This window comes from Lepidochelys olivacea (genome assembly GCF_965140295.1).
Source record: "Lepidochelys olivacea isolate rLepOli2 genome assembly, chromosome: 1".
In the NCBI taxonomy this organism is placed as follows: Eukaryota; Metazoa; Chordata; order Testudines; family Cheloniidae; genus Lepidochelys; species Lepidochelys olivacea.
The window spans coordinates 124,080,469-124,104,039 of NC_140411.1; the positions used below are offsets into that span (position 1 = coordinate 124,080,469).

At 38.6% G+C, this 23,571-nt stretch overlaps 1 protein-coding gene across 1 annotated transcript in view; it reads right to left on the minus strand.

Moving 5' to 3' along the window:
- The window catches only part of OCA2 (OCA2 melanosomal transmembrane protein), a 307,809-nt gene that overhangs the window by 67,555 nt on the left and 216,683 nt on the right, over positions 1-23,571 (minus strand). The window contains exon 22 of the mRNA XM_084637780.1: positions 21,799-21,892. Coding sequence (XP_084493906.1) covers positions 21,799-21,892 — 94 coding nt within the window. The remainder of the gene's footprint in view (positions 1-21,798; positions 21,893-23,571) is intronic.

Sequence of the window (23,571 nt, forward strand, 5' to 3'; positions counted from 1 at the left end):
GGTCATTTAAATGATTTGTAAGCTCTTTGGGGCGGGGACTAGAATTGTTTGTATATTGCCTATCACAAGGCTTTTATTCTTGATTGGGACACTTAGGCACTAGTGAACTTCAAATAATAGCTAATAAACATTACATTTAAAAGGACCTCCTTACTTTTATGCTAAAAATATTGCCCCAAATTTCCTCCCAAACATTCACAGGGGGGTACAGTTCAAAACATACAAAACCTAAAATAAATAGGCCAGAAATTTAGATTTCTGTAAATTCAGGTAACTGTAAAAACATTCAACCTAGGCTTTATCCATAACTCTAAGAGACAAAGGAAGTTTATAAAATAACTGACCTGGAAAAACGCAGACTTCAGTAAAGCAAATACATCTATCATTCTATTGCTCAAAAACCTTTCAGAGATTCTAGCCAAAGGCCAACTATAAACTCATATAATTCAAGTGAATATTGAAGCTAATAGACCCAGCACAATCTGGATTAAGGCTAGGACATGAAATTGAAAAAGCTTTAGTGGCACTGATGGATGATCTCCTGCTGTCAATGGATAGTGTGTACAAATTTGTTTTTATCCTCTTGGACCTACCTACAGTATTTGACATTGTCAAACATGGGATACTAATGTACCCCTTTAGAGCAGTGGCTGAGAGAATGTGTTAAAATGGCTTAAGACCTTCCTGGAGGGTCACACCCAAAGAATAAGTGATGGAAAACTGTACCTCCACCACTAGACATCTCTCTAGCAGAGTCCCTCAAAGATCGATTCTTTCCAGCCCTATTCAACATATATATTCAACCACTAGTTGATCTGGTTACATGGCATGGACTTAAGTGCCAACAATATGCAGATGACCTCTCCCTCACCACATATGACTATACCACTAGCACCAAGATGGCCAAGTGACTGGATGAGATCAGCTCACAGACTGAAGCTGAATTTAAGCAAGACAGAGGTTATGCCGGGGAAGAGAGAGGAAAGAACTTTGATGTGTTTGCAGTCACAGTGCAGTCTCCTCTGGTTGAAGGTGAAGACCCAAAATTGGTCAATTTGGTCTGTAATTTAGGAACACTCCTGAATTCCTCACTGATACTAAGCTCTCATACAGCAGCATTGCAAGTAATGCTTTTTACCATCTCCAGTTGGCTAGGAGATTCCATCTCATTCTGCTGGACCTGGCCTCAGTTATAAATGTCTTTGTTTCCTCTCAGATGGACTACAGAAGTGTTATATATCTGGTCACGAAGCCATCAACCCAGTAGAAATTCCAACTAATAAAGAATGCAGTAGTGCATCAGAACTGTCCTCCACTATTGACACCGGCTTTCCATAGAATATTGAGTCAAGTTCAAAGTCTTGGTCATTATCTTCAAGGCACTCCATGGACCAGGCCCAGAATATGTAAAATGTTGCGTAAAGCTCTGGGATGAAGATCGTGATTGACAATTCCACTCCTCAGTCACAATGGAACTTTCTACCACAATGATAAAGCTTATCTGTGCATGAGACAGAGCCATTTCATGGGCTAGTTTGAGATTGTGGAATGAACTCCCACAGAAACTAAGGGCCATTACAAACCCAAACAACTTCCTCTCCACGTGCAAGGTGTGCTACAACCTTGCCTTCTCTAATATAAATATATGGCAGCATGTACATTAAAACAGAGACAAAATCCTACCAAATCAAAACACTATACTGCACGCATTCTTCTTCCCCTTGGGAGAAGATGAGAGAGAGAGAATTAACCACACATTACAGATGTTAGTCACATCTCTTAATGTACTGCAGGAAGGAGTTCAGATAGTACGGCACTACGGGCCGTATAAGAACCTACAAAAAATAAAATAGAATCAACTTATTTTACTGTAGAACTGCTATAGTTTTGTGCAATCATTATGCAGAAACAAGGGGAAGTTCTTTGCAGGATACTTGTTGAGGAAAGATGATGATAAATCTGATATTTCCAATCTATTTTTCAAGGCACTTAAGGTCTTCAAATGTCAGTTCTGTCTGTGTGTTCTGATTAATATTCCTACAAGGAATGTAAAAGCCTGGATTAGCCCAAGTATAAGAAAAGAAATTGACAGTTTTGGCCAAGGATAAAACAATTAAGAATGATTCAGAAACAAAAGCCACATATTTAAATGAAATTCTAAGTATGCCCAGCCTTTGCTTTCTTCTTCACAGCCAACTGAGAATTAGTACATCTGGGAGGTTTACCAGATGTGTGGTTTGGCAGGCCAGATTGGGTAGGTCCATTGGCTAAATGTTGGTTCAATTCATGTGACAAGAGGGTGGGGCATTTGCTTATATTATCTAAACAAAATTCTCATTCAATAAATTCTGGTTCAGGCTTCCCACTCACTTTCAAAGCAAAATATTCTCTGTGTACCTCAGAAACAGGCAACATGATGTGTACGGTTAAACAGCCATAATGCATTCAGTTTCCTACGTTGCAATAAACTGGTCTCACAAATCTGGCTACCAAAGTTAACATTAAATTAAGATTCTTATTAGCCGTAGAACAGACAGCCATCACATAGTTTAGCTAACTTTCTATGTTTCACAAAAGACCAATTCAAATTTGCCTCTTTAAGCAGAATCATTTGACATGCATCTATGAAACTACATTCCTGATCTTGTATACTTTTATTTTTATAGTTTGTGTGTGTAAAAAATTAAAAATCACCAGCAATTTTTTTTTACAATAAAGAGCTGGAGGGGCATGAAAAATTAAATCAACTAATTGTTCGGCAAATAACCAGCAGCCAGTGGGGAAAAAAATCATATTTGTACATGACTATAGCTGACTTCAACTAAGCCTGGCTCTGGAATCTTAGAAGAGCTTAACTTAAATTAGGTAGGTCTCTTTCTGTGCTCTTACCCCAACTTGCTACTTCTGTGTACAAACCCAAGATAAGCATTACAGGTTACAGCACATGGATATGAATTACTATAAGAGATTTCAGTCATGAAAACGAAACATTTTCCTCTAACCTGACATCTTTTGGGTAACATGTTTCTGCATCAAGGTCCTGAGTGGATTACATTTTTACCTGTGCATGGAGTCTACAGGAAAACATGCAGATAAACTAAATGTTTTAGCTAACTTTCCCAGACTGCATTACATTACATGCAGTCTAGGGGCCTGATTCTGAAACACTGATGCACTTAGCAGCAGTCTCACTATTTCCATGAGGCCACCTTGTGTAAGTAAGTATTGCAGGACTCAACCTTAATTGTTGGGGGGAAATCAGCAATCAAAATTTCTCCTATGAAAGACAAGGTGTAGTTATGTTGTTTTACAAGCTTGAGCTTGAGGGACACAAGGCATGCTGTGGCAGATCCTTTGTGCATTACTTTACTATCTCCCGCTGTGAACAAACCAGCCAGTATCTCTCTCTCATGTAAACATCTATAACACCGAGATATGAAATCTGAGACAACAACAAAAGACACATCTCTCAGAAAAGGCAACTTACATAGTACTGAAATAGAAACGGAGCACTATCAGTGGGGATAATATCAATAGTCTACTCCGGGGGTAGGCAAACTCAGCATGTGCGTGCAGAGCGGCCTCCAACCCCACTCCCCGGCTGGTACACAGAAGCAGGGCAAGCCTCAGACCCTGCTCCCCAGCAGGAGCTCAAGGGCCAGAATAAACTGGCTGGAGGGCTGGATGTGGCCCGCGGGCCGTAGTTTGCCCACCCCTGGTCCACTCCCTGGCATTTTATCCGTTTATGCACCTGAAATGAAGGCTCATTCCACTTTAATATTGTATGCCACTAACATTTTACACATTTTTTGTTGTTCCTTATTCTGTTCAAAAGCTGGGACATCAGACAACCAAACTTAGAAAGCAGGACTTTCAACATGATCCTCGAATCAGCCATGGTTCAGGTTCCTTGTTTGAAATGCTTCTGTAACTCCTGCTGTCACGATCAACATGCCAGCTGTGACCCCTCTACGACTGAACCCTTGTGGTATGTTCCATATTATGCATGAATAGTCTCAATAGCATAGTAGTAAAATGATTCTAAAAACAACGCCTTTCCATACTGGTCAGTGAAACTATGCTAGAACCCTGATAGCACTGTTGCTGTGACCATGAGTCAATCACCACATGAATAGAGTTTTTCCTGTTTTTTCTCCCTCCACTGATTTTCAAATATTCCTACCAACAGCACCAGTTGTCAGTGACTTTCCAAAACAGGGGCTAGATCTAGGAAAAGGCTAGCTCAGCTGAGTGAGGAATCTGGAAAGATTTAGTGTTTTCTGCTGCAATAGAATTTAAAAGCATGATATTACTTCCCCTTCTGCTCTGGCTAGAAGTCCCCAGTACATTCAAGTTGAATGTACTTGCCAGTTTTCTATTGTAGATCAGTTCACTCTGTCTTGTATTCGTGACCCACTGAAATAAGAATGTGTTTAAATACAATAATCTGAAATATGGACAGTACAAGCTTCAAGCAAAGGACATGCTGAAATTCATGACAATTAAATGTATTAAGTAAATAAATACAATTAAATAAACCTACACTTGTGTTTTAGGAATCCAAAATGCCACCTGTGCTATCCTTCTCCAATCATTAGTCTATTACTAATTTGCAAAACTTGCATAGCAAATAACTGCTTTCCACAAAGAGAAAATCATTAGTACAAGTAAAGGTACTGCAGTACTTACTTTAATTTCATCCACAGTGTAAATAGCATCAAATTAGTGTTAAATTTTATGTAGATTCTTTACTAAAGCAATTCAGAACATAATTTGATTTCGGAGCTGAACCATTAAACTATTCTTCCTTTCTTTATATCATGACATAGGACCCTTTTAAAAACACAAGATGCACAATGCAGTAAATATGAAACCTCATGGATATAGAACAAGTAGAATATTGCCCTTCATCCTATCCACACACTGTTGATACTGCCTCTCTATATAGTTGACAGTCAGGGCAATTTTTAAAAAATTGCAACAACTTTTCAAATATTTGTCCCTCAACCTGAAATATACTTATATAGAATAATCTTAAAACTATGGTGTTTATATTTGGGATTGGTGAAGAGTATTTTAAAAGTTCTTTGTTGCAACTGTCTTTAACTAATATGGTGTGCAGTTTTAGAAATTGCAAGCACTGTCCAGTTCAAGGTCGCAATTCCAATTTTGAAATTCCTCACGGATTGATTTTAGCCACCTGACAGAACCCCTCTCTCTTAGTGGCCACGGTTTGCAATGACAGCAAACTTCCACTGTTGCCATGACACTGACATTAATAATAGGCTGCTTCTGAGTGCAGAAGAAGTGACTTTTATAGTAGATGCACCAAGATTGTGGAATTCACACTCTCAAGTGACGAGACTCTTCAAAAACACATACACAAAGGCACCAAGCACCCATGCTCTCTCACACACCAGCCTGTAAACAAGGCAACCTATTTCTCCTACAAGCTGGGAAAGGAGGAGAAATTGTTGTTATTTCTATTGTTAAATGTTTTGGAGACTCTCAGATACTAAAGTAAGGGACAATATAAAAATCTACAGACGTTAGGAAGAAAAAACTTTCATCTGTATGTTGTTCTTTGAAAACAGAAAATTATTATTCCATTGGGGGAATATTTTCATGTTATTTTCTACTTTACTTTTCTTTGTGGACTAATCAAAGGTTCTGGTGTGTGGGATTTAATTTATGGGAAATGTCTTCTGTTTTTGATTTTTCCTTTCATCCTTAATTAATAGATCAGTTTTTGATAGGGTTTTTAATTTAAAAAATTAATTTCTGCATTTAAAATGACAATGTAATTGTCATTAAATACCACAGATTTTGTCATTGGTTACTCAGAATTTTATTTATAAAAATCTTTTCAGTTTCCCTTCAAGTAATTCAATCTTCAGTTACGATCATGTGAAAGATTTAGTAATGTTACCCAAGCAGCTAGCCAAAGTTCTGGGCCTTGCAGGTGCTGCAGCTGGAAGTAGAAATTGACAAGAGACAACACAGTCTGGTATTTTCTTTAATGTAATCTTGTGTATTTACAAGGAACGTACAAGGTCATGTTTCTTAGAACCTAGGAGGAATAAAATTGCAGGAGACAGTTCCTTTATTTGCTGTTCAAGCCAGCACCATGTATTCAAAAAGCATTTTCTCTTAGTTTTATCTTGGGGCCACATTACTGTGCTTCCAGGCTGCCTCGGCTTAACTTTCTCTCTCTGCTTCTGTCTTGCTCCTGTCCCTGTGTTTTCACTGTGTTAAGGGCTCCTGGGTACCTAAACTACAACCTTCTGTCAGAAATTTACTAATTAGAAGAGAGGGATCATTTTTGTTGAGTTATTAGGGATTCTGCTAAGAAAAATAGAAACACTGAGGTATGTGTACATGCATCTGAAGAAGTGTTTTTTTTACCCATGAAAGCTTAAGCCCAAATAAACCTGTTAGTCTTTAAGGTGCCATCAGACTCCTTGTTTTTATGTCTACACTACAATTAAAAACTCATGGCTAACCTGTGCCAGCTGACTCAGGGTCACAGGGCTCAGGCTAAGGGGCTGTATAATTGCGTGTAGATGTTTGGGCTCAGGCTGGAGCCTGGGCTCTAGAACCCTGGAGGTGGGAGGGTCCAGGGCTTAGGCTGCAGCCCGAATCCTAATGTCTACACTGCAATTAAACAACCCCTTAGCCCAAGTCCTGCAAGCCTAAGTCAGCTGACATGGGCCAGCTGTGGGTGTCTAATTGCAGTGTAGACATACCCTAAATGACCCAAGCTTGAATCTCCAAAGAAAGGTAATGTCAAGGAAACCCAATAGTCTCTCAGACAGGACTTTGCAGCTATGAAGGACTTTTTAAGTACCACATTTGATCTTCTATCTTACGATACACGTGAACTCTCTAAAGATGTGGGAGAAATTAAAGCACATTTGATCTTTTTTGAGAAAAAAATACAGAAAACAGCCATAGAACTGAAGGAGGTTAAAATGGAGGGTGCTCTCTTAAGGCAAAGACTAACCAGTCTTGAGGAGACACAAGAAATCTTAAAAAGAAAAGGAGTACTTGAGGCACCTTAGAGACTAACAAATTTATTTGAGCATAAGCTTTCGTGAGCTACAGCTCACTTCATCGGATGCATTCAGTGGAAAATACAGTGGGAAGATTTATATACATAGAGAACATGAAACAATGGGTGTTACCATACACACTGTAACGAGAGTGATCACTTAAGGTGAGCTATTACCAGCAGGATAGCGGGGGGGGGGGGAGAAAACCTTTTGTAGTGATAATCAAGGTGGGCCATTTCCAGCAGTTGACAAGAATGTCTGAGGAACAGTGCAGGGTGGAGGGGGGGCATAAACATGGGGAAACAGTTTTACTTTGTGTAATGACCCATCCACTCCCAGTCTTTATTCAAGCCTAAGTTAATTGTATCCAGTTTGCAAATTAATTCCAATTTGAAAACAGATCACAAAGGAATACTTTGTGGTTTGTAGGCATCCCTGAAGGGCTGGAAGGAAAAATAATGATTAGCTTTCTCCAGAACACAGTCTCTGAGGTACTGAGATTGGATCCCAGTTTGCTTCCCCTGGAGATTGAAAGGGTTTATTGAGTGGCAGGGGACAGAAGGAGAGAGTACAATAGCCCCAGACCTGTCATCTTTCAATTGCTAAGATGTAATAACAAAGTTATGTCTGCTATTAGGTAAAAAAAGAATGCTTATGAATAATGATTTTACATTTTCTTTGTTTTTAGACTTCTCTCTAAATTTAAGCAAGAAGAGAGCAGCATTTAATGGCATCAAAGCAGCTCTCAGAGGATCAGATATCCTGCCATTTTCATAATGAAGATAACAGATTCTGTGAAATACTTCAATATTCCACTGGATGCTTGGCAAGCAGTATTGGATTTGAGACCAGATCTCACAAAGGGAGATCTGCAGAAGAGAAGAATGAGGGGAGATTTAATAGCTGCTTTCAACTACCTGAAAGGAGGTTCCAAAGAGGATGGATCTAGACTGGTCTCAGTGATGGCAGATGACAGAACAAGGAGTAATGGTCTCAAGTTGCAGTGGGGGAGGTTTAAGTTGGATATTAGGAAAAACTTTTTCACTAGGAGGGTGGTGAAGCACTGGAATGGGTTACCTAGGGAGGTGGTGGAATCTCCACCCTTAGAGATTTTTAAGGTCAGGCTTGACAAAGCTCTGTCTGGGATGATTTAGTTGGGGATTGGTCCTGCTTTGAGCAGGAGGTTGGACTAGACGACCTCCTGAGATCCCTTCCAACCCTGATATTCTATGATTCTAAGGGTAACAGTCGGATTCTCTCAAAAAGGAAAAGTAAATGGAGAGTATAGCCCTGAAGAAAAGGAACCTGTGATCGGGAAAGCCAAGCAATATTTGACATATCTGATATTTTAATCGTGTTCTAGAGTGTAATTAGTACGGACATGCAAGATATTTAGTATATCTTTAGAATCAATACTTTCAATATATTGATAAGCCAATATAAAAATATCTATACATTCACAATTATTATATTACTCTTATCTCCTTTCCTTACATGCACTTATATTTATAACTATATCTATGTTGATTTATGTATTTAAATATGTACATGAAGCTAATATATTCAAAATTATTTATTTGAGTATTATTTGTGACTATCTGTATCACTTTGTATGGACATTTGTAATTTTTACATTTCTATCCATATTTAATGTTTATGTATTTATAATATGTATATGATAATAATATATTCATATTTGTTTGCACACATTATCATTTGTCACTTCATGTTTACCTTTCTCCATTAATCTGTTGAGGTAACTATTTATATACCATATGCATATTAACATTTATATACTATATACTACTACTTATGCATTCATATCTCTGAAGCAATAGGTTTCATTCATTTATATACTTGGCACATGCACGTATTTTGGTAAATATAGATATATTTCTGGGAGATTCCTAATTAATTTATATTGGGGGGGTGCAAGGGTCGGTGTAGGCTTACGCCATCTGGGATCTGAACATGATTGTATTAGAAGTCTGGGGTGTTAAAGATAAGGTGGGTGGTGTATGATTTTTGTTTGTTTGTTCTTAATAGAAAGACACTCAAAGGCTTTCAATTTACTGGGCACCAATGAGCAGCTGAACAATCACTGATTTTTCATGAACTCTATTAAGTTTTGTTCCTGGAAAGTAGGGGTACTTAATGAATCCTCCAAAAGAATCAAAAGTTTCAGGCACTTAAAATCAAATTGATGTCATACAGCTTTCCTTCAGGAGATCCATTAAAGGAATGAAGATGTACACAGAATTAAAAGACTATGGGTAGGACATGAATATCACTCCTCTTTCAAATCCAGAAGCAGGGGAGTAGTAATGCTAATCCACAAGAGCCTAATTTTTCAATTTACTCAGTCATGGTAAAAGCTGGAGAGCAGATTCATAATAATTGAAGGCATTTTCAATACTAAGAGATTAATTCTGGAGAGTGTATAGAATCCTAATGATGGAAATGCAGCCTTTCTTGCAGAAATATCTGATTTTATGTCCAGCAGAGCTGATGTCCCAGTGTTATTAGGATGAAATTGGAATGCTGTCATGGATGATATCATAGACAAAGCACAGTGCTCTAGGTGAAAATCTCAGGACTTGTTGGCACACCATCCATTATCCCTACCAAAGGATATTAGACTACTGGATACTTGGAGACTGAAGCATCCTATGAAGCATGACTACGCATATTTCTCCACCTCATTTATCCTATTCCAGATTAGATATAAAGAAATCTAAGGTGATAGCTCCTGCATGTCTGGAGGTGTAAATTGGTAGTATAATCATCTGTGATCATGCTCTAATTCAGTGGTGGGCAACCTGCAGCCCACGGGCCGCACGTAGCCCATCAGGGTAATCTGCTGGCGGGCCGCCAGTTTGTTTACATTTACACAGTCACCCGCAGCTCCCAATGGCTGTGGTTCACCATTCCCAGCCAATGGGAGCTGTAGGAAATGGCATGGGCAACAGGGATGCCACTGGGAGCTGCGGGTGGCCATGCAAATGTAAACCAAACGTCTGGCAGCCTGCCAGAGGATTACCCTGACAGGCCATGTGTGGCCCGCGGGCCACAGGTTGCCCATCACTGCTCTAATTTCTCTTCACATAGATTCTGGCCATAGTGCTACAAGATTCGCAAGTCGGAAGTTAAACACACATTTACTTAGAGACTCTAAATTTCTTCAAAAAATGATTGAAATGTCAACCATCAACTTGTTGAAGGAAAATACAAATGCTGTCTCCTCTACTATAACGTTATGGGAAACACTGAAGGCAACCTTAAGGGGAGAATGCATAAAATTCACATCTGAAAAGAAGAAAGGAACATATTACTTAATTCTTGGCAGAGAAGCTTGCTAAATTTGGGGAGGGGGGGACAAAAAAACACCCTAAAGTAAACCCCCAAAATAATGAGCTCCTGCACTCTCTCACTACCCCAAAATACAAATACAATGAATATATGTCAACCTGGAACAAATTCATGCTTACTAGAGTTAAACAAATACATTACGAATGGCGGGGGGATAAGGCAGGCAAACTCCTAGAGTGGAAAAATACAATGACTTCAGCCAATGACTCTATATCCTCTTTGCTGCAGGACAATGATCTTTCTGTTCAGAACATGATAAAATTAACAGATAATTTAAAGAACTTTAATGATAACCTTTAAACATCATGGTGAGTTCAGCTGCAAACTATATGACCAATACATTCTCACTACATCAAACTGATTATAAGAAGGAAGATATCTCTCTACTAGAAGATATGCAGGCAATTGGTTCGCTCAACTTGGGAAAAGTGCCTGGTGCAACGGCTTTCCAGCAGAATTTTATAAGACCTTAATCAATTAGTACTGATACTGTCAGAAGCCTTTAATGAAATATTTATCACGGGACATGAGAACAATGATGATTACCCTAATTAAAAAAAATAGGACACTTGTCATTCTGATTACTGCCCCATCTCTCTGTTGAACACAGATTATAAAATTCTGAAAAAGATTCTTATTTCACTGCTCCATCAATCATTCATGCAGACCAGGTGGGTTTTAGTCATAGCAGATTAGCAGCAGACAATAATCGGAAGATATTCCAGTTAATCCAGCAGGCACAAACAACTGATGCTCCAGCTGCTATCTTATTGTTAGATATTGGAAAGGTCTTTGATCACGTGAAATTGCCATGCCTACAAGTGATCCTGAGAAAATTTGGATTTGGACCTAAATTTCTGATCTGGATTGATATTATTTACAAATCACGCATTGTATCTGTTCTCACAAATGATGCAATCTCCTTCCTTTTTCAATTAAAATGAGGAACACATCAGGGATGTCATCTATCGCCTCTACTATTTAATATAGCTATGGAACCGCTAGCAGCGTATATCAGACAGACACCTTCCACTAAAGGAATTACCATCTGGGATAAAGAGTAACGCTTAGTCTAGATGCAGACGACATTCTGCTCACTCAAAAATCCCTTCTCTTCAATTCCATCACTACTATCTGCAATAAACTACTTCAGTGAGATATCATGATTTCAGATAAACTGGAACAAGTCTCAAGTGATGGATATTTCTCATGACCAAATCCATATCAAATACTATCAATCATTCTCCTTTCGTTCATACATAGAGATAACCTACTTATGCCTCAGGATATGTTCTGATTCATCAAAGATAGTATCTGCAAACATGGATGTCATACTCACAGAAATGAGAAAAGACAGAGAAATGGTGTTCACTATCAATATCTTTATTGGGAAAGGTAGAAGCTATTAAAATGAATGTAGGACCAAGATTGATATATATGTTTAGCTGAATTAAACTTAAATTTCCTGCTTCAACTTTCACAAGCATAAATAGAGTTGTACAACAATTCTTATGGAATTTGAAGACATCCTGGATATCCACAAGATACTTAAGAAATTATGGCTAAATGTGGGGGGGATTTCCTAATTTGTATTTATATCACCTGACTTTTCAATTAAGATTTTTAATAAGATGATTCTATCCCATCAACTCTTCCCAAGCCCCATTGTGGCTTGAGAAAGAAGAAAAATTAGTTAACCCCTTTGGCTTTCTCTCTGCACATCCATTTTTAAAATGGTTGCCTGCACCTTTAAGGAAAAATAGAATATTTATCTCCTGGAGCGTTCCTCACAAAATCCAACCCTCCTTCCATGCCAATCTGAAATAATACCCAAATTAAATTTGCTAATAGCTCAAAACTCAAATCCACTTGGCTAACCAATGACATATTAACCATAAAAGATATTATTGAATGTACTACTTTAGCCTCCCATTACATATCTGTGTGGCAAACACCAACTATTAATAAATCAAGGTCCTTTCAACAATCAGCTTCAGCTCAAAATTATAAAGTACCTGGGGAATTGTTGGCAGGCCACAAATATCATTCCACTTGAAGTGCACCTGAAAAAGAATATTCGCCAAAAACATTTTGTGGGTAACAAACAAATGGCTGAACTCCTTGATTTATCCTACTAACTATACCATAAAAAAATGGGAGAAGAAGCTAAACCTTTCCATTTCCTCTCATAGATGGAATAATATCTGGCACAATATATGCAAAACATCCAGTTCTCTGTTTTTGCATTTCTTTCAGAACAAAATTCTAAATAGATATTATTGGACTCCTGAGTGATTGCATAAAACTGAACTTGCCCCACATAGTAAACATTGGAGATGTGATAGCACCAATGCAAACCTCCCTCATGTAGTCTTTGAATGTCAAAGTATACCCACTTTTTGGAAGGAAGTGTATTGTGCTCTTCCTTAGTGTGGTAGGTATTTCCCTTACATCAAGCCTCTGTGTTTTATACATTCTAGAAGATCTACCCTGCCTGAGTAATGCCAGGAAATGGATTGCTGCAGCACTTATAGTAGCCAAAATAATCATTTTACAAAAATGGAAATCTGCTATTCACCATGCATTCTTTGGTTGGCTAACTGACCTAACCAACAACAGCCTCATGGGAAAACTGACATTAATCTGTAGAGACACAAGATCCAACTACGAAGACACTTGGTCTTTCATGAGAGCATTACAACTGAATCTGGACTTCTGATGTTGGGTTGAGGGGGATGGGATTGTTTGTTTGAGGAGGTGGAGTTAGGGAATAAAAATTTATCTTATTTATCTATGAATATTTCATATTGTGTTATTGTTAAATCTGTACTTCTGTGTTTTATTTGTCATTGTATTTGAATATGTCTGCATGGATATGTTAAAACTTCTGAACAATAAAATTTAAAAAACCTCATCAGTATAAGAGGTTTTAACCCAATCTATAACAATCACAATTAAATATATTATTCACACATTTTTTCAGTTGCACAATTTGCTCTGACTATCCCCCTTATTTATCTTGTGACAACCTTATATCAGCAACAAAAACCACAGGGCTGATAATCACAAGGTTAAGCTCCTCCCTAACAGGGCTTTCAACAGCGCTTGTCAGTCAGTAGCAGCTCATTCAGAATGCCATTTGTTCATTGTTCTGAGCACCAGTGATTATATTCTATCCACTCTGTATTCCTCATAGTGGCTTCCAGTACAATGGCAGATTGATTTTACGTTGGCCCACCTGGGGTTTGTTTTTAAGCTTTTAACTTGCTCCTAACTATTATCAAGATCTATTTCAGGAGATTCATCCTGATGGGCTTTCAGATTCTGGCGTCACCCACTTTTTAGACATTCCACCACCTTCTTGTGGGTCAGCTGGTGATCACACCTTTGCTGCATTTGCTCAACCATTTGGAATTGCTCCCTCCTTGACATCCATCTCAGTTCTTCCCTCCCTGCTTATAAACAACAGCTGCTCACTTTTTTACAAAGCTGGTCCTAGTGATCACCAACGTTGGTCTGTTACTTAGGCCTGGTCTATGTTTTCAAATCAGATCGACCTAGCAGTGCTGCAGCTGTTTTCTTCTTCCCATCTATTTTCTTTGTAGCTTTTACAAGTGGGTTTGTTTCATTACATTTCTCTGATTTTTCTTCCATATGGGTCAACAATGTATTCTGAATTACTGTACAACAACCACAGCTCCTTAGTTTTGGATGGGAAATACTTTATAAATATAATTGTAATATTTCGTATCCACTCCATTTGTTGATTAGTGCAGTTGTCGTCATGCCAGGTAATTTGGGACAAATCCACTTGCCAAATGCAGTCATGCCTCGTGACTTTGTTCACTGACGGTCACATACTGCCTAGTTTTTCCTCAGAGGGAGGCAACATGTGCATCTGATTTTCCAAACATTCAGTATAAGGAGCAAAGTGTTTGCTGAAAGCATAGATTCCAAAGAGATTGCTATAGCAACGAGAGAGAGATTTCTGTCAAATCAAACCAGGAAAACCCATTAGCTTTAATTCACGTTTAATTGACTAACCTGGCATCCCTATGATGACATAAGGCTCAGAAGTGATCTAAACGATGAAGTTGGTCAATTCCGTGGATTTGCTAGAGACTCTGTAGCATTATCCTTGGAGATCAATTATTTCCTCCTCCTTGGAGCTGCATATTAAAGTATACTAGAGACAGCTGCTGTCAGACCTGTATGTCAAAAAACCCTTGACAAACTGAGGAAAAGGACTTGAAGCATCCTGACTTTTGTCTCTAGGCTAGCTCAAAGTCTGAAGACTAACCAGGCCTGAGATGCTACCTGTTTACAGATGACAAACACTGTTTTGAATTTTGGCTGGAATAATCTAACATTCTAAATCTTCTGCTTTACATTTTCCAGAGAGGTTCCTCTTTAGCAATCTTAAAGATTACAGCACCTTTTTTTGGCTGTCAGGTCCCTGTAATAAGCCACTCTCTCAAACTTAGGGCATTATTGCACCACCATTGTCTAAACAGGACTTCCTACTGAAAATAGATGAAGTGATATGACCCAGAGTTTGGATGTCATGAAGGGTGAATATCTCTTAAGGACTTACCAGGTGCAGCAACATTAATCTAGAGTTTAAGAGAGGAGAGAAATATACAGATGCTTGGGGCTCATAAGAAAAATCAACAACAGGACATTTTGGAAAACACTGATGGTGAATATGAAGAACTGACCACAGAAGATAGCAATTTTATTGGTGCTCACTCTGGATATGACACTGTTCCTGCTAGAATGACAAAGAGAGAGACTGAGGATGTAAAATTTAAATCTTAAATGAGAGCTTCTTAAAGGAGGACAAGTAAACAGTGTTGTTGTGTACTTGACAGCAACCATAGCTTAAGAATACTCAAGAATGGAAATGGGAAGGTGCCAACATAAGACAGGATGACGGTACATTATTTCTGCTTTTAGATTTGTAGCATTCTAAGGCACAGTATTGTTAGAAACACATTTATTATTGTCTTGAAAAATAGGGAACAGTCCCTAAGTCTATTTATTTCAGCTATTTGTAAAGGTCAAGATGCAACACACTGTCCTTTTCCTTTTAAAAGATCCCAATCAGTCTCAATCCATTTGATTCTACCCTTTTATTTGGATTATGAACTGACGTACCTTCACAGGCAGGAAACTTATCTAAAATATAGCTGTCTTCTAGATGAGACATAAGACTAAACCCCCATTTTCTATCTTAAATGTTGTGAAGTGATACTGTGTACTCTTCAACAGCTGCTATATTTTCACCCTGAATATTCTCAGGTTTTTAAAATTATATAGAGCTTTGGTATCCTTCAAGATGAAAGGTGCTAAATAAATGTGAGCTGTTATTACTATAAAAGAATTTTATTTAGCTATATCTATGCTGTTTTCCTAGTACCAATTTAGCACTGATTCTGAAATATATTTTAAAGCCTAATTATTAGAGACTATAACGTTTCTCTCATATTATCTCTCACAAAGACGTACTTCTGTCTGGCAATATTAACCAGGTTTCTACCTTCATTAAGTCTTGCAGGCTTGTAGATAGTTTAACATTTTATCTGATAGCACCAAAGGGTATAATAAATTATAAATCTCCATTGTGCAGAGCACACATCACCTTCAACAACATAAAGGGAGTAAAGCAAAGAGACAAGCCAAGTGATAGTGAAGCTGTAGTGCTGCGTCACTAGGACACTATACCTGACTGCCCATTTATGTAGTCAATTGCTTCTTTAAATAGCTATAATCTAGAACAGAGGTCCTATAAGATGATGGATTTGATTCACCCATGGGTTTTGCTAACTACTGCCAGTGTAACCGAAGCTGGAAATGTGCCCAGTAGCAGACAATTGCCTGCAACCCCACCCCCTCCAATCCCATATTCCAAAGTGGTGCAAGCAACCAGAGAGAGGGTTTAGCAATCTTCCCTGGATTTACTCCCCTGGGATTTGGGCTAGTACTCCAGTCACATCATTGGAGTTCCATGTGCAAATCAAGGAGACAATAGACCATTGTGCCACCACATTGTGCCTCCAAACATTAGCTTTCAGATTTTCATTATAATCTCCTTCAGGAGAATTATGGAATGGGTAATGGTCTTCAAGATACCTCAGGAAACAAGCCACCAAGTTTTTTGTTTGCTGATACTTTCTGGTGTATTGCAGTTTTACAGGTTCTATCAGGCTCCATCAATTATTAAAAAGTAATCAATATTGCCAGATATTAAAGCTGTAAAAAATAAGCATTGAAAAGACTATAAGCAATACATTCCCAATGCTTAATTAGGCTGACCGTTACTGTGCAGGTATGTGTGAGTGAACAGGATCATTCAATACACAGATAGAAGAAATCATAAGTCCAGCAACCTTAAAATCTCCAGTCTACCATGTTCACTTTTGACTTTAGAAGCTTAACTTACACGGGTCAGAGAGTTCCCCTGAAGAATTCACCCTGTGTAAAGGGAATATCTGTTGGCATAAAGCTGGCAAATACTCAGGGACATCCTTGAGAATTAGGGAGCTGTGACTTGTTTCTGAGAGCCTATCCTCTCCAGTGTACCTGGGAAGAGCTGTTGCTGCCTCTCCTGTGCTGCATGAGGCATTGAGCCAGTCATGTCCACCACTGCCTGTGGACTTAGAGGAAAGTTAGTTGTTCCAGCTCCACCCCTACCTGCTTTTCAAAAAAAAAAAAAAGGAGGGGGGGAACAGCAAGCAGAACTGAAGAAATCCTCTCAGTATATGCCATTTTAATCTCTCCCCACATGTGACCCTATGAGCATCCCAATGTCAGATGGCCAAGAGCTCCCTGGCATATTGCAGTGAGTTCCAGCTGTCCTGACCAATCCAGGGGACTCTAGTTCACTGTTGTCATAATCTGTATCTAAAAGGGGTCGTGCAAAATATCATTGGAAATCTAATAACTCACTGAAATTATGCTTCTTAAAATGTGTTTGAAAAGCCATGAATAAGCCCAGTCTGACCTAGACAAAGCATTTGGATTAGTTTGCTTGACCGGCCTGCTTGTCAGGCAGAGAGAGTGAAGGTACATTTATATAAAAGGTAAACAAAACCATCAAGCTAACAAAAGGAGGCGGTAACGACTCGAGTATCACCAGCAGATAAGGGACCAGCATGAAGTCTTCATCAGATTTCATGGCATCTCTTCCCAGAAGGAGGAAAAAACTTTATTTGAGAACACATTTCAATGGCATACTGGACTATAAAGACAGGGTGCCTGAGCCTCAAATGATAAGTAATTGAATCAATTGATTACCTACTGTATAACTGTATTATAAAAGTGTATGAAGTAAGGTCTTTTATGAAACCTAATGACACAGTAGTGATTAATGTCATTGTGAAATGTATGTATTAACACTATATGAGTACTTATGGATACTCATTGATATTTTGCTTTAAAATCTGTGACCAATCAAAGGGAGAAAAAGGTTTTCTCACAGAGAGGAGGGAAGGCAGTTAGCCACCTGTCTCCAATTAAATTAAGCAAGATGTGATCAAAACAATGGAATTCCCATTTATATACAAATCGGCAGGGAGGTGGGAAGTCCACAGGAATGGAAGAAAAACTTGAGGTCATCTTGAGTCTGAGGAAAAAAACTGAGTTTGGGAAGATATAAGGAGAAAGAAGACACCACCCTGAAATCCATCACTGGACAGACACAAGGTGCTAGAGCTCTTGAAAGCTGAGAAAGATGGGCCCTTCAACCAAGGGGGTTAAAGTTTCTGGGAACTGAATATAGGTGGGAAACATACTTAGGCAAATATCTTTCACTTAGGAAGATAAGAGAAACTAACATCTTGTACTTCTGTGGAAGTTCCTGACTGAGAGAATGTCAGCGATGGCTGGAAAGGAAAAAGACTGATAAGAAATCAACTTTGAACCAAGGCTGTAGCTTGTTAAATCTTAATCACTAGAAAGCATACTTCACATTTATTTGCTTGTAACCATTTTTCCCTTGCACTTGAACTCACTTAAAACCTTGATAAGTTTGTTGATAAATTTGTTTTACTTTTAATCTATACTAAGCCAGTGCTGTGTTTGAATATAAGTGGTGTTGTCCAATTAAGGCAACAAGTTGTTGTGCTTTTGTCCTTTTAAAGGAGCAATGGACCTTATGACTCCTCTGAATGTTTCAGAATATGGCTGGGCATTCCAGGGCAGATGGTTTTGGGGAAATTCAGGATTGGGGGTGTATTGGGGTCACTTGGCTAGTAGGAACCACAGCTGGTGAAGACCAGAGTGTGGTTGTAGTGTTACTAGCAGGCTGCTGGAGTCAGAGTTGCTGAACCAGGGTTGCCTAACCATAGACAATCCATAAATTCTTGTATGCTGGCTGGGAGCATCCATACAGAGAACTACAGTAGCAGAGCGTTTTAAGGCACTCAAGGACAAGGAGTGACACAACCTCTCACTGGTCTGGATTGTACTCCAAAACCCCACTTCCATTGCAGAGCTGGGAGAGTAGTATGAGTCTTTCCTCATCCCTACCTTCCCCCAAGAGTACCCACAACCGCATGAGGAGCAGCCAGGGGCAGAAAAGAAGCAGCAGCATGCAATTTAAATTCTTTAGTACTAATGTTCAAGGGCATTATCCAGTGCCAGGGAAAGGGCCAAGTGGTGAACTGACCCTCCTACACTAGCCTTCAGTGTGTGCAACAGCATTTACCCTAAGCCCTGCTAATAATATATCAACAGAGTCTTGCTGCTGTGTACTGCTAAAAAACAACCTGTAAATCCATGTTTGGTGAGTCAAATTGCAGTGGTTAGTCAAATTTCCCTATGTAATGGCTTGTGTACTTAATTTCCTTGATTGCATGAGTGGCTGGTAGGATCCAGTCTCTGCCCAATGCAGCAGAGAATCACATTATAATTGTATTGTATAGTTACAATACAATAGGATTACTTGCCCTCATGGGATTTCTTTACACCATTTCAACACACATAAATTCTTCCTTTGTAATGAATTTCAAAAAGGTCATCACTGGTTCTTTCATACGAGAAGATTGGTCTAGTCTTTTTTAGCTGCTAGAGCACTTTAAACAAGTGTATTCTGAGCATTTTTCATTCTTAAGTTCCAGTCACGGCTCTCTCACCAAGTTCCCCTTCACTGGCTTCCAAGATATAGCCGATTGTTTTGAAATGTGAGCACCTGCAGGCCATCCATCCACTGACTGACATGTTTCATTCAGCCTTCAACTTTATTTTCAAATAATGGCAAAGGGCTGTACAGAGAGTTCATTTCTGAGTTTACTAACTACTAATGATAATGCTCTATCAACCTATTCATCTAAGTACTTAGTATCAGAGCACTTCTTGTATTCACATAGTGCCTTTCATTTAAATAAATCCCAAAGCACTGTTTACACCTTTACCAATTTTGCATACTTCACACATACATGATTATTTTCTCTCTTTAACAGCACATGATGATACAACAACAAATATGGGCAAGAAGGTAAGTGAAACTTTAGAAATGGCAGCTGAGTTCTACTAAAAAGCCCAAAGGGGTTAGGTACCTGAGTCCTGTTTAATTCCAATGGGGTTTGCCCACCTAACTCCCACTTTTGAAAATCTCAGCCAACCACTTTAATGAAACCATAGTAGTATCTTAGAGATGCACAGAGGCAAGCATGAGTAAAATCTGGAAATAAAAGGATACTCTGACACTTAGGTTTGTCTAGACAATCAGTTGATGCACAGCAAGCTGGGGAGTAAACCTACAGCACACGAGCGTGACGCATGCTAATTGTCCATGTGGACCCTGCTACCATGCACTAAAAGTTCCCTAGTGCACACTGACCAGTTGCTGTTTGAAATGAGAATAGACTAAAATGTACTAGGGAACTTTTAGTGCATGGTGGAACGGTCCACACACATGGTTAGTGCACGGCAGGCTAGTGCACTGTAAATTTTCCTCCCTGTTTGCTGCAAACTAACTTTTTGTCTAGCTAAGCCCTTACTTTAACAAATGCTGATGCTTCATACCCCTGTGATGAAGAGGGATAGCTCAGCTGACTAAGTCACAATGATGACTATGAAAAGATGTCCCAATAACAAATGATTGGTATAGTATCCAACCTCTGCAATGCACCCTTAAAATTCAATCTGTCAATTACATCATTATAATCCTTGCTGGGTATTAAGGTCATTTGAACTAGCAATCACTTATCTGAATAAATGAGAGAGGCCTGTATAGCTCAGGAAGCTCAATTTGGGTTTAATTTTTGTTGTGGAAAATCAACATGAGTTTTAGCAGCATCTAAACAAGTATCTAAATGTTTATAAGATGAAATATAGAACAGTACTATTAATTAAATTAAATTCTTACATTTAATTAAATAATTAATTAAATATTAAATTCTCAGGTACTGTCAGCAATCAAAATCAACATTAGATTTATTATTCTACTAAAATCACATGCTATTTTAATTGCACTTAAAAACAGACTAGTCAGTACTTTGGTAAGATCCTGGTAAGAATGGTAACTCATTCATAACCAATGACAGTGAAGCATTTGTTGAATATAAAAAAGAATAACCAGCATAAAGGTGAATTAAAGTGCTACCAGATGGCTATCCTATACAGCTTTATAAATTAGAATGCCGACTGGGCCTGCAACAGATCCTTGTGGGATTCCTTTAATAATAAAGTTTGGCAGAGAAATAAATCCACCTAATTTATCACATTGTTTTATGTTGAGGCAGATTAATTACAGCAGCAACACAAGGAACCCAAGTTAGCACCAAACTGGTATTTTATTTTTAGCTAAATACCACCAGGTTCTATTCAGCTCTTCTTACTAAAGCACAACTCCCACTGACTTCAATTCAACTTGACATCAATGGGTGTTTTGTCTGAGTAAGGAGTGCTAAATATGGCAGTGAATAGATCTGTATGTAGTCTTCTGAGCTTGAGCCAAAGCCCACTGACGTCAATGGAAAATCTCCCAATGTCTTCAATGGCCTTTGGATCAGATATTTAGATCACAGATATTATACATTAACTGCATGTCCTTTTAAATAAGCCACTATGGCATCTATGAATCTGAATGCTAAATTTATCCTTTTCTTTTTCCTCACAAAGGATCTGAACCCTTTAAGCACCATCTGGACTGCTTCTCTGTGCATTTAGACTACGTTATGCATATCTGGCCTTCAAACTCAGATCAGAAATGCTGATGCTGCAGACACTCATTAAGGGCCCGATCCATTGCCCTCCAAAGTCAATATGAACTGAGTGTGCTTTCTATAATAAAATCATAGATCCTTATTACACTTGAGCTATTCTGTGGAATGTTTATACATACAGTAATGCTGAAATGATTACATTCCCTTACCTCCAAGACAAGCACCCATGGCCAATGAAAAGATTAGTGGTTTCACAGGCAGGTTAACATCAGGATCTTGACTCAGGTTGAGAAGCACAGGAATCTGTTATTGAAAAAAATATAAACAAAAAACACATGCATATATATACTGGTAATACTAACCATGAACTGAGGATCAACAAAATCCATTTAATTAAACGATTGAAAATGCCAGCAAGAGCTAAGATATAACACTGATGTGTTTACAAGCATAGAATTCTCCTCTTGCCTTTCGGGGACTTCCCAGTAGGAAGGCCTTCCCTGCTAGAGCCCTCTTCACCATCTGAGCCAATGCCACAATTCAGACATAAGACCCTAGCAGTGCTTGATTGAATTAGGGCCGAGCAGTATAGAAATTTCCTGGCCATGATCTGAGACCTGGAGGACAGCTGACCTGCTAAGGACCCTTTAAGTGTCCCCTGTGGAGGGGAGGCAGAGGAACAGATGCAGATCCAGCACAGTAACACCCAGAAAATAGTTTTCTGTTAGGCATTCATGGCCAGATCACAGACTCTTTATGACACTCCCACTAGAGAATCTGGTCCTATATTTATAGTGTGACAGTTGAGGCATTATTGATGGGCTTTAGCCCCATTTGTTCCTAATGACCCATTGCCACTGCTGATTGAGGCCACTGAAATCTACTAGAAACAAGGAGTCACACCAGGAAAGTACTTGATCCTTTGTATCTTTTCTAGAGACAAACATACATCACAATGATGTAAAATAAGAACAAAAATCTTGTAATTTTCTTAAATTAAAAGGGGGCATCCACATTTTAAAATCTTGTATAAACTATATTTAGAAATGTTAGAAATTCGAATGTATATTTTACCCCACCAATTTTATTGTTATCTACTTATTTGACAAATTGATTTTTCCTTCAGTTAGAAATGCTGTGACTTATTCTTCTTCTTAAGAGTCTACTTAGTCTCTGTCAAAAACATCAATAGTGACATCCTTCTGAGAACAAAAGAGACAGCAGGATTGGATTGTTTACCCTTAATTCCCTCAGATGGCTGCTTTTGCAGCAAGAGAAGAAAATATTGAAAAGTCATGCATTATCAATAGATATTTTTGTCTCAGCGATGGAGTGCTGTCTCACATATATTTTTTTCTTTTAAAGGAACTTGGAATTCAACATATAATCATCACCAAACAATAACTGTTATAAGTCAAATTTTGGGTCTGACATACTATAACCTTCCACATATCTGAAAAGTATTTCTCCTGGGTTTAGGATTTTAATGTAGTTAACACATATCCTTTGATAACAGCAGCAACTCTCCACAAGCAATGCTGCATCTTGAACTTGAACTTTCAATAACTGGATTGGAGTTGAAAGAGAAATAGTCAGTTTAAGTTCCAGAATTCCAGTTCAAAATATTTCACTGAGCCAAGGAATGCCCCAGGTTTTGTGCAGACATCGTGAACTACCCCGGCTGACAAACACAGAGTACAGAGTCTCATGAAAAGACTAATTCTTAATGCCCCCAAATCAAAGTTGGATAAAACACAACCACATTGTTTCAGTTCCATCCAAGTGTTTCCTCATTCTAATGACACTGAGTAGTGTATGTAGGAACCAAACATCTTGCACTTCAACAGTAACTCTTGGAGGGTGTGGCAGGGTCTCACTCTCTCATGCCTCTTCTCAAATCCACAAACAGCTCAGAGACCTTTTTCTAGTAAAACACCACGTGTATTTACAATATTGTTTTCCACCACCCTCATACATTATAT